The following is an 11,378-nucleotide window of genomic DNA, read 5'->3' as shown; positions in this document are numbered from 1 at the left end:
TGCATATGCTGATAATTTCATCTCTCTGTGACTCTCTCATCTCCTTTTTGTCTCTTGAATCATCGTCAGCTGTTGTCATTCGTTCTTATTGCATGTTGATAAAATCCATGGGGCGTTTCATCGGTAGAGTCACCTCCAGTTCGTCCCTCTCACTGAAGAACTGAGCCTTTCCCCCGTGGCTGTGGATTGGATGTGGGAGATGAAGACCCAGTTTACTGAGGAGAAGAGAGAAGACAGGTCAAAGAGACGGTGAGAGCACAAGGGAGAGCGTGTGCATATGAGAGAGCAGGATGTTAACAGCGGTGTGAAACAGCAATCAAAGCTTAGATCAGATCAGATGACGTGAACTTCTGATTAAAAGGAAACGTCTGGAAATGGGTGCTTTGGTTGTGAACTGCTGCTGCTGCTGCCCTGTCTTGAGGGGATTTGGAAATGAAAGAGAACATTTTCAAAGCATCCCTTACTATTTTGGTGTCCGTAGATCAAGGAAGGTTTCTTTTACATCCAGGGCCACATCTGTGACTTTCGTTTCTGGTAGTTTGATTTTCACCTAAAAGAGGAAGAAAAGTCAGCATCTTTAATACTGCACACTGTGACATTTTTAATCTTCTCTTTGATTCAAAAAGGACATAAATGTTCTACGTGTTTTCCAAGTTATGTCATTTTCTCATGATTGTTAACATACATTGCCTTTCTTAACAGTTGTACTTTGCCTTTTCTGTGCTGCCTCACAGCCAAATGTTATGCTCCATAACATTTTTTTTACTGTCCTTAAATATTTGTATAGGGTTTATTAGCTTTGTTGAGTTTGAAATGAGCTAGTTTAGGGATCAACTGATGTGACACATAACGATTTTCACCAAAATGCTGAATGTCGGCCCCAATCATCAGCCAGGTTTAGTCCCTAAAACCAGCCTGATGTTATGTCTCTTGCTGTCTCTGATCACACCCTTACACATTTTATATTTTACTACCAAAAATGTACATTCACTGAAGCATAAAAATCTTGTCCCAATTTACCAGCATGGCTTCACAGCACATGGAGGATGGGTCCTTTCGGCTCAAGCCCAAGAACAGATCTTCAGTCCCCACACTCTGCTTCAGGATTATTTCATACCTGAACACAAAGGTTAGACACACACTTATGCAGGGATACACAAAAATCAATACAGTATTAATCTCTTTATAATCATTTGACATCACATTAGACAAAATCAATACAGAATAACAATGAAGAGAAAGAAGCAGGTATAAGTAAGTGTCAGCAGAGGTCAATGGAGAGCAGAAAATGTGGCATCTAATTGTGATAAATACTTTTCTACAGGCAGTCTCGCCCTCCCTCACACTTGTACAAACATTTTACAGCACAAGGGTTCATCGTTAGCAAGATGTGAGTCAAACTCTTTCATGAGACAGTGTGGCTTTTGGGTTTTAAAGCTCAATTAAGCTCAAGATGTGAGGATGGTGTTTTTTGAGCTCAGTTTAAAGTGGTGAAAAAGTACTAAAGAGGAGATGTTTGACCCATTTATACATCAGTGGACCCTTTGGTGTGTGTTTCTGTCTCCCCTGCGGCCTTACTCAGGCTGTGGCCGGGTGTCAGAAAGATCATCATACTGGGAGCCCTCCGCCACCTCTTCCTCGCTCCAGATATCTTTGCTCGTCTTCTTTACATAGGCAGACGACACTAAATAAACAGCAAAACACACACAGACATTCAAATTCCATTTATACCTGATCAGACCACCTGAGTTACTGGAGCTTTGTTCAAGAATACAAGGCATTACCTTCTTTATCTTCTTTGCGTAGGGGGCCGATGTGTCCAGGGCCCAGCCGGGCACAAGCTGTCACATTCTGATGAGATTAACTGATGTTATTATAAATCAACAGAGAGTTAAAGACTGAAGACTTGGAAGTTAAAGCCTTGCAGCCTGGTTGTTAGAATGTCACTCTTTAAAAGTGATTGGGAGGGGGTGTTGCTTGATTGAGACGAATTAAGAAAGTTTTTATAAAGTTTTTGTTCAATTGTATTCTTTTCACTGAATCTCAATAAACAAATTCAATTCATTGATATCCTTTTTGTACAGGTTGGATAAATTGATCCATAATACCATTATAAGACAGGCACTAATCCCTTATCTTTTCTCTTTACAAAGACAGGATGTTGCAGGTAAGACTTAAGTTTCTTTGGCAGGGAATAATTGACTTGACCTACCCAAGAAGAAATTGATTTAGGACTAACATGAGACCTGGAGTAATTGACTTGAGTCACACACATTCATAACGTGACAAAACCAGTGTAAACAAACTATTACATTGCTAGCAATTGCATTATTTTGTGCATCTTTCCTTAAAGATCCTTAATATCCGAGACATGTGCAGCCTACAGTACATTTACCATAGTATTAAGTCAGAGAGCACTTAAAGGTGCTCTATGTAGTAATTACCTTATTAATGTTCATATATTATTAATATGAACATTAATAAGGCAGTAATACAAACTCAAACATATTCATTCTGCCATAACTGAAAAATTAAGCTGTCCTCAGAGGAGAATAAGGTCCCCACAACAGTTTGAGGCCAGAAGAGTGGCTGCTTAGAAAGATCCAGCAAATACAAACAAAGTAAAACAGTATGAAATTGTGTTATTCAGTTTAATCGGTCAGGAAAATCAAGCAATTAAGATGTTTCTCCCTTGATTTGAATTTCTTCCCCAAAACTACATAGTGCACCTTTAAAACCTGGGCTGACTAAATGGGAATGAGTCCACTGACTGCACAACATCTTACCTTACTCACGTCATCATCCTCCTCCTCCTCCTCCTGCTGCTGCTGCCGGGTTGACAACAACTCTGACAGAGCCTGTAAACTCTGAACTCCGAGACCCTCCATTCAGAGAAATTCACATGTACTTTTTACAAATCCTAAACCCAACTACTAGACAACCTCCCCCTCGAAACGGCGACAACTAGAGCGATTCAATACAAACTAGCGTTAGCCTGAATGTGTGAATGTGGCTAATGCTAATCAAACTGTTGACGCTTTCCGTTTCCTTGGAGACGCCCGGGCTGCCATGGGAACCAGTGACGTCACGGACGGAAAAAGAACCCTCGAGCAAATGAATGAAAGTGATGAATGAAAACTGGAGAGGGAGACAGTCTCAAAACATGGCCGCTACACTGAAGACACAAGTCACAGCGACGTTATTAAAGGAGACTAGAGTAATAAGCACAATATCCAGTGATAACCTGCTTAATGAAGCACCGAGAAAATAGTCAAGCTGAACTTCCGGCGGTGGAGGAATTAGTGATAAATTACTCAACAAACAGTTGGAACATACTTACCACTTCATGGTAAATTTAATTTTGCCCCTAATTATCACAATTAATTTCCATTATGTTTCTGTCTAAGCCCTCAGCAGGCCACAAATGAATCGTGAATTGATGCAGCATAATTTCCTACTACTACTACTACTACTACTTTCTGCCCCACTTCTGCAGGTCAGTAAAATGAAGTTTTCAGCCGATCAGTCCAACTTGGGAACAGTTTTACTGAATGTCAGTCTTTTAACAGTTCCTCAGCCACCATAAATTGCTAATTACAGACAGGTACAACGTTATAATCAAGAATAAAGTTACTTAATTTTACATTTTTTAGGTAATTATAGTTATAATTTGGGCATAATTTCAAAGAAATTGAACATATATAGTATTTTGTAATTTAATGTAATAACTGTGTTGCTTGGTTATCACTACCTACTTACCATGAAATTATGAAACTTCATTTCATAAACTTACAGGTGCGGACCTGTAAAATAAAGTGTTGCAATCAATTTTTAATAAACAATACGCAATTTAAGTAGACGTTTTGAATCTAAAATCTAAAAGTGCGTCGTATTAGTTGAAAAGGGCTCGCAAAAGCTCATCTCAAAATATTGTATTATTACATACAATCATCATATCATTACTGGTGCATTAACAGCAGCATTTAATATTGAAGTTGGTTGGGGGAAAGCCAATTTGGATATACAGTTTAATATATGAAAAGGCATAATATATTATAGAAGGGCATGTTCGATATTTAATAAAAACCGCAATATTTCACAATAAAATGCAGGGAAAAAAACAGGTGAAGTAAAACCTCACAGTGATCTCACTTATTGACATTAACAATCACTTATATAATCTATAATACAAAACCATCCGTGGATGTTTGTGCTCTTAAGCGTTACTAAACGCTGGTCAAAAGTCAACTGACGGCGGCGCGATTATCGCTTCGAGTTGCAGTGATGTCCCTCCTCAGACGCCGTAGTACATGCGTGGCCCCGCAGGGATCATGCTGAAGGTGACAGGTAGTGCCATGCCGGGTGCGCTGAGTTTGTTGCCGGTCACCGTCTTTGCTGCAGTCGGAGACGGGGACAAAGAGACGACCGCCCCGTTACGGCTGGATGAGCTGTCTTTGTACACCGCTCCTCAGCAGAAGTCCCGGTATGTGGAGCCTGAAGCGGGTCAGCTGGAGGACAGTGTCGCCACCCTCAGGAAGTCCATAGAGCCATACACGGGCTGGTGTCAGGGCACCTACAACAAAATTAAACCCAAAGTTCAGAGAGCCGTCCGGTTCGGGAACGACACCTACACCTACTTGAAGGACCCGCCGAAGGACTTCTATCCCCGGGCAGGAGTCATCGGCTTCACCGGTGTCCTGGGGCTCTTTCTTGCCAGAGGCTCCAGGATTAAAGGGCTGATCTACCCGACGGGCCTGATGGCCGTGAGCACCTCCCTCTACTACCCGGAGCGGGCTGCGGCCATCGCAAAGTCGACCGGAGACTCCGTCTACGACCGGGCCGTGCAGAGCTACGCTGCCCTGGAGAAGATGGTGAAGTCGGGGAGCAAACCAGAGCAAGGCACCGACCCAGAAACCAAACCCTGAGGATCTGTGTGTGTGCTTCTGCAACAACTCGGCGATAAGAAAGCAGCATTTCCTGCTACTGTAGATCGACATGTGCTTCCTAGACAGGCTCTGATGTGTGACTCTCTCATGCCCACTACTTGCACTAAGCTTTAAACGCATCTCAGGCACAAGAGATATGCAACTTGACTGATTTACCTCTGCTTCTGATTTGAATGTATATTTATGTAGCGAATTAATAAAAAAATCAATAGTCTTACATAAAAACTGAAGATATTTGTTGCTTTTATTTTGCCAGTTGTTGCCGCCTTGATTCTGCCATCAGTACTGTAAAACATTACGTGGAAATTAAAGGGGCACTATGTAGTTTTTGGATCTCAAACTCAGGATTTTAATATTTACAATATTAAGGAGGTAATAATACAAACTCAGACATACTTATTTTATCCATAGCTGAATAAACAAGCTGTTCTCAGAGGAAAATAAGGTCCCCAGAACACTTTTTGAACCTAGAAAGGTGGCAGGGTCCGCCACAGTTCTACTTTAAGATCGATATAAACAAACTAAACCTGAAACAATTGTTTACCAAAACAAAGAAAAAGAAATCAACTTTTTGTCTTTCGTCAAGCAAATAAGTTAAACTCATCAGCTTCTTCTGAGAATTTGTCTGATATTATATTACATTCAATAATTTTAGGTTTTGGTCTGTTGTTCAGACAAAACAAGCTATTTTAAAGCAACAACATGTAACTTCTTGGATAAAGATAGATGATTGCTTAGTTACATCTCCAGATTGTCAACGCTTACACAATGTGTCGGTATTTGACGATCTGAGAATGAGACTCAACAGTCAACTATCTTGTTCCAGCAAGTTACGTTTTTTTGCTGAAATAAGGGAAGGAAGTTGTTGCAGACACTTTTCTGACGTTTTCTAGATCACGATTAACAACTTAGCATTCAGCATTTTAATACTTCTGTCAAACTTCATCAAGCACTGCGAGGAGTTTACAGCAGTAAATGTGAACTGTAGCTTGGGAACATGTATTCAAAAAGCCAGACATTAACATTGGCAAAATAAACGAAACCAACTGCATTATTAGTAATTACAAGGTCAATGTCTGGAAGTCAGGGGTGAACACTGTATGACTGTTTAACATCTTTATTCATGTCAGCCAAAAAAATATACAAAAATTAAATATGAATCACTTTGAAGAAATCCCCTCAGAGCAGCACCAGCTTCTCATTCAAAGCAATCTGTGCTTGGGTGAGGTTAGACAGGTAGGTCACCATCAACAGGTCCTGCAACCACAAAACAGAGCATTTTGTTATTATAAACTTATTCACTAAGACACATTCTGCTGCTCCTTAAACAGTGTTGCAAGTTAACAAGAATTGAGGACTACAAGGTCAGACAGAAACTACTCCCATGTTCCCCAAGATGGCTGTCTACACGGGATAAGTGCTAAGTAAAGTATCAGACAAGAGGAGCCAGGAGAGCACTGAGAATAGGAAGCAAAGTCTAATTAAAAGCTTCTTGTAATCAATGGCAGTGTGCCAATGTGCTAACAACAAGCCTGAGTGCAGCGAGTAAATAATGAATGGAAAGCTGGAGGAGATGCACTAATCCAACTAAGAAGAAAAAAAACATCGGCAGTCATTACAAAATTTAATTCTTTCTAATGAGAAAATAACTGCACTCACATTGATGTTGGAATTGAGCATGTTCTCGAAGTCCTCAGCTGAGATGGTGGGCACCTTGTTGACCAGGTCCATCAGGAAGCGGCCCACGCTGTTATCGGCTGCCACTTTCCCAGACTGAGACAGATCGAACAGCATTACCTTTATAGCCTCTAACGCTGTTAAACTTGATTACTTCACAAATGACCTCTAGAGACACAACCCATTGATACAAAGTGGAAAAGCAGGAATATAACGAGGAAAACAAAAAGCTGGAGGTATTTCTTTCTCATTCAACTAATCACATCTGATTAGAGTCAAACCACCAAGCCACCTGGCCTTAATAATACTCACCAGCACATCCTCAATGTATGCAAGCACAGTGGTCAGCATGTCCTGTACCCTGGCTGCAGAGCCAGCCACCTGGGACAGATCAGAGGTGAGCCCCTTGGTGCGATTCGGAAGTACACGTGTCCTCTGCAGAAGGTCCACTGTAATGAGCAGATGGAAGAGTTAGAGCGCAGTACAACAACTGAGGGCCAAATACTAAGACAGACTTTTAAACATTTACAACCATGATTTAAAAAAATTGGGACAATGTGTAAAACATTCAAAGAATCAGATAATTTGCTAATCCTTTTTGACATATGCTCGAGTGAAAATGGTAGAAAAGACAATATATTAAATGTTTTTTTAGCTTCATCGACTTTTGTAAATATATTCTTATTTGAATTTGATACCAGCAACACGTTCAAATAAGTTGTGACAGGAGCAACAAGAGGCTGTCTGGAACATTCCACTTGTCAACAGGTGAGAGTATCATGATTGGGTATAAAAGGATCTCACAATATGGGTTCAGGAACGCTTCATAAATCTGCTGTCAGTAGACAGTTTGTTTGCAAATGATTGTACTCAGTTTTTTGATAACGTTTTACACAGCATCCCAACTGTTTTGGTACGGGGGTTGTATAGTAGCTTGAATATATGTTATAGGCAGTGTCTAAGTTGAGTTTTAGATACTGCCATTGACTGGTAAAAACACATTTTATGATCACAGATGTTTAGACAAATTACTTTTTTTTTTCAAAAAACAGTCTTCCTTATTTATTCTTTGTATTCTTACCGCCTATCCTCTCTGTGTCATAGTAGATATACTTGACAGTCAGGGGGGTGAACATCACACCAACTGTCTTTCCTGGCACACCCATCTGAGCACTGTGTAGAAGACGACAAGAACATTCAGAAACACTCTCCGTCTGTAGTTGATCACATAAACAAAAAGTCTATGCCAGTGAGATCAGCCAACCTGACGTAGGCGCGGATGTTCATCTTGCCACTTTGCAGTGCTGTGTCCATGGTCAGGTGAATGGGGTTGGAGGCCTCACGGCTGTAGTACTCATGAATGAGCACTGAGTGTTCTGTGATGTCAAAGCCTGTGGCATACCTGTGAGGACAGAGGTCACTGTGGTGAGAAACAGTTTTTGTCCAACTCAATCTCAATATTGTGAGTCTGATCAAATGACGCACCATCCAATGATGACCTCAGTGGGTGACACCCTCTTGTGGAGCTCGTACATGTTCTTGGCGAACTCCATGTCCACAGCAACCTGTTGGCAAAGAGGATCAATTTTGACACATGGCCTTATTTTTCAATAAGGGCAATATGAGGCAGTCGTCTGAGTTTAAATATGAACAAATGAACGCATTTCTTTATCATTTATTATCTGCACAAAATGTAACCAATATTTTCTCTTCTTTACATGCATACAATAGCTATAACTCCCTTACAAAATTGTAGCACAGATATATGTTTCAGTTGTCAAAGAAACACACAATACTTAAATATTGTGTAGGTATGGCAAGGCTCAGAGTTCAAATAAGTCCAAGTTTTAAATTCAGGAAGTTTCTCTGAATAAAAAAAAATTATTTATGTTTTGAATTTCTTTTTCATCGATCTCTCGCTTTTTGTGTTTGTGACCGATGTGACTTAGCTGTATAGTTTGTGACTTCAATGCGATTAAGCTACAGTACTAACATTACATGTTTTAGGTATCAATATACACTACTAGAAATTAGGGATATTGGGATATGGGTACACATTTGCATTTGCATGGATATGCAATATAAGTCTAATGAAATGTGTCGCACTATTGTTGGGGACAAAAAATATTCACAAAACACAAAATAAACACTAAGATATGTCACAGAATAAACAATCAAGTGAAACACTATAATATACAAATATCACTAACTAATTTTGAGTAGTGTCTATTATCTGGAGATGTCCAACATCTCATTAATGACAACCATTTATTAACTCAAAACACGTCATTCTGTGGATAAATGATTTTAAAAACAAACCTCATCTTCAGACTCATTGTGGGGAACAGAGAAGCAGTTGGTCACCTCAATAGAGTGTTTGTCAATAGTACCTGAAAGGAAAAAATATCATAAATCAGCCATTATTATTGTTCTGCTAGCCGCCTTCGCGTTGTTAGCCAGCTAACAAGAGGGTAATGACTCCAGAGGCCAAAATGATGACCAACGATTTGCACCGGCTGCCATAAACGCTAATAACAACACTAAGTCGTGATTGACACATGTCCTATCATTAAAAATTATTGGCAGAAAATGCTGGATGACTTAGCACATAGGTTTCCGTTTGTGTTACCAGCTGTTACAAGTGATGCTGCTTGCTGTTTTGGCTTGCTAACAGCGGTTAACACTACCCAGATGCAGGTTAGCTAGCCACCAGCATGCGTTAGCAGGTAAGCTACATTTAGCTAGCCAGCTAGCTAGCTAGCATCACCTGTTTTATCAGAAGGAGGCCCACCCAAAACAAGACAAACATGTCAGATTTCTTTCTTACCCAACAGGGTCCCGATCACACGACTCGCTCCCTCATTTCTCCGCTCGTAAGAGTCGCAGATAGAAGCGAGAACTACGGGGTGAATTTTCACCACTGGCCCGTACACCGACATCTTGGAAAAGGAGGACTGATGACCGGCTCCAGTGAACACATATACCGCCACCTACAGGCCGGAGGCCGAACAGCGGTTAATGAATATGACGCTAATTATGATTATAATGAAGTCACTGATACCTTTGATGACAAGAATGAATCATGACTGTATCTAATATCAAAAGATGTTTAAGAAAAAGGCTCTTTATAAAAAAAATTATCACGTGGAGAATCATTTCCTTGTAGAGGAGACAAAAAAAATATATGCAAGAATGGATTTGTATTAAAATAAAACTCTATGTTCAAAAATAAATCCAAATAAGCTTTATTTAAGACCAGTCATTTTCACCGCATATTAAACACGACATATCGTATGTAATGTCATTGCAATGTATGTTATTACATTATGATTGCGTCACAAAAAAAAAAAAAAAAAGGCCTTTGCATTTCCTCGTCTCCTCTGAGCTGTGAGCAGATGTTGAATGTGAGGCAGGATCCAGAGCTCTGCTGTCCCTTCTGTTGTGGAGATGACAAGTGTGTGAGGCGGGCAGGGTCGACAGGGGCTGGGCTGATGACAGCATCCTCCGCCGCTCAGTGGCTCCACACCTGACTGCCTCCATCAGATGCACAGATGATGGAGCTCTCCGCGCTGCCGGGTTATCCTGTCGCCACCATTTCGCATGTCCGCTGCCCGACACATGTCCTACAAGCGCGTAATAATCCGTAATTATTATTACTTCCAGTTTTTTTTATGCGGATGGAGTGTTTGATTTTTTTAATTTAATGTGATTGCTGAGGTCGGATCGAGGTGGTCCTTTTTTTTCCCTGGAAAAAAAAGCGACCCTGAGTGGACCGATGCTGCGTCGCTGGTAAACACAAGAAATGGGTGTCATTGGACCGAGGCTGCCAATCGCGGTTCGTTCTTGGACCAGATTTCCGTTGTTCTTATGATACAACATCAGCTCTTACACATCTACAAGTTGCTTCGCTGAGCAGGTAAGATTTTTTTTTTTTTGCTCGTTCTCAGCTCTCCTGACACGAATCCACAAGCTAAATTAGCCTTTTCGGTTTGTGGAGCCTATTGGCTGGCTGACAGACACACAGCCTTTAATAGAGCCTGTTTCTGATCCATCCATCAGGCGTAGTGCGTCATCTTGATTGTCACCATCAGTCTCCTCTTGCGTCCATCCATCCGCCAGTTGTCCGAGTGGACGCACATCATCTCTGGCTACAGAGGGGCTAGGACTCCATTTTACTGTGCACATCAGTGTCTCACTGTCCACATACATATTTAACGCAGTTTCTCATGTATATAACTTATGTAAGAAATTACTGCAGGCCTGTAGCAAATCCAACACGTTTTAACACAGCTGTGAGTGCACTTATCCAGCACACACACACACCAGAGAGGCACAAGTGGCTCTTGTTTTTAAAGAAAGAGATCTCACATGTCTTATTGTATTATTATGTCTTATAACTGTGTGTGATCAGCCCCACAATTGTGATTTCCTTCCTCATTTTTTGACTCTAATGGGGATGTAATGATGAAAGAGTCAGCGGCAGGACGTCAGATACTCTACAGGCCTTGTTGTTAATGTAGGAAAAGCAAAAGTGTGTTGAGTTTCTGAGGAGATAACTCCTGGGGACCTCTTTCTTTTCAAAAAATCATTTGTCAGTGAATTACTGTGACACGTCATTGTGTTCTTCTTTATTCCAGGCTTCAGTCAAGCAAACAAATGGTCCAATCAATAACCACTGGACAGAGTCTGCCATAGGGAGGATATCAATAACACGCTAATACACCTGACACACACACACATTCACACACACGGGCC

General features: G+C 40.8%; 3 protein-coding genes across 3 annotated transcripts; 1 reads left to right on the top strand and 2 right to left on the bottom strand.

The window, feature by feature from the left end:
- Positions 1 to 85: 85 nt before the first annotated feature.
- dnaaf6 (dynein axonemal assembly factor 6) lies at positions 86 to 2,888 on the bottom strand. Its single transcript, XM_073490496.1, has 6 exons — positions 2,787 to 2,888; positions 1,785 to 1,851; positions 1,579 to 1,684; positions 1,021 to 1,117; positions 465 to 550; positions 86 to 215 (listed from the first exon to the last, which is right to left on the bottom strand). The coding sequence occupies exons 1-6, from the start codon at positions 2,886 to 2,888 to the stop codon at positions 86 to 88; spliced, it is 588 nt and encodes a 195-aa protein (XP_073346597.1).
- Positions 2,889 to 4,284: 1,396 nt separating this feature from the next.
- LOC141016844 (MICOS complex subunit MIC26-like) lies at positions 4,285 to 5,176 on the top strand. Its single transcript, XM_073491404.1, is given in 2 exon segments — positions 4,285 to 4,315; positions 4,318 to 5,176. Coding segments are annotated over 2 exon segments (639 nt in total). The 3' UTR covers positions 4,926 to 5,176.
- Positions 5,177 to 6,047: 871 nt separating this feature from the next.
- On the bottom strand, positions 6,048 to 9,569 carry eif3f (eukaryotic translation initiation factor 3, subunit F). The gene is made up of 8 exons (XM_073491403.1): positions 9,451 to 9,569; positions 8,943 to 9,013; positions 8,109 to 8,188; positions 7,888 to 8,025; positions 7,705 to 7,796; positions 6,936 to 7,072; positions 6,606 to 6,719; positions 6,048 to 6,203 (listed from the first exon to the last, which is right to left on the bottom strand). Exons 1-8 carry the CDS (start codon positions 9,560 to 9,562, stop codon positions 6,126 to 6,128), a joined length of 822 nt encoding a protein of 273 aa, XP_073347504.1. The 5' UTR covers positions 9,563 to 9,569; the 3' UTR covers positions 6,048 to 6,125.
- Between the last annotated feature and the right edge of the window lie 1,809 nt (positions 9,570 to 11,378).

Source organism: Pagrus major, chromosome 21, assembly GCF_040436345.1.
Source record: "Pagrus major chromosome 21, Pma_NU_1.0".
Classification (NCBI taxonomy): Eukaryota; Metazoa; Chordata; class Actinopteri; order Spariformes; family Sparidae; genus Pagrus; species Pagrus major.
The sequence above is the reverse complement of the archived record's forward strand: the minus strand, read 5'-3'. Positions and strand labels throughout refer to the sequence as shown.

Excerpts from the sequence above, each read along its gene's own strand:
- dnaaf6 (XM_073490496.1), bottom strand. The coding sequence starts at position 2,888 with ATGGAGGGTCTCGGAGTTCAGAGTTTACAGGCTCTGTCAGAGTTGTTG. Across the intron at positions 1,852-2,786 it reads AGGATGATGACGTGAGTAAG|AATGTGACAGCTTGTGCCCG; the intron begins GTAAGATGTTGT and ends TAATCTCATCAG. Across the intron at positions 551-1,020 it reads TGTGCTGTGAAGCCATGCTG|GTGAAAATCAAACTACCAGA; the intron begins GTAAATTGGGAC and ends TTCCTCTTTTAG.
- eif3f (XM_073491403.1), bottom strand. The coding sequence starts at position 9,562 with ATGTCGGTGTACGGGCCAGTGGTGAAAATTCACCCCGTAGTTCTCGCT. Across the intron at positions 8,026-8,108 it reads ACTGAGGTCATCATTGGATG|GTATGCCACAGGCTTTGACA; the intron begins GTGCGTCATTTG and ends CTGTCCTCACAG. Across the intron at positions 7,073-7,704 it reads TGACACAGAGAGGATAGGCG|TGGACCTTCTGCAGAGGACA; the intron begins GTAAGAATACAA and ends TGCTCATTACAG.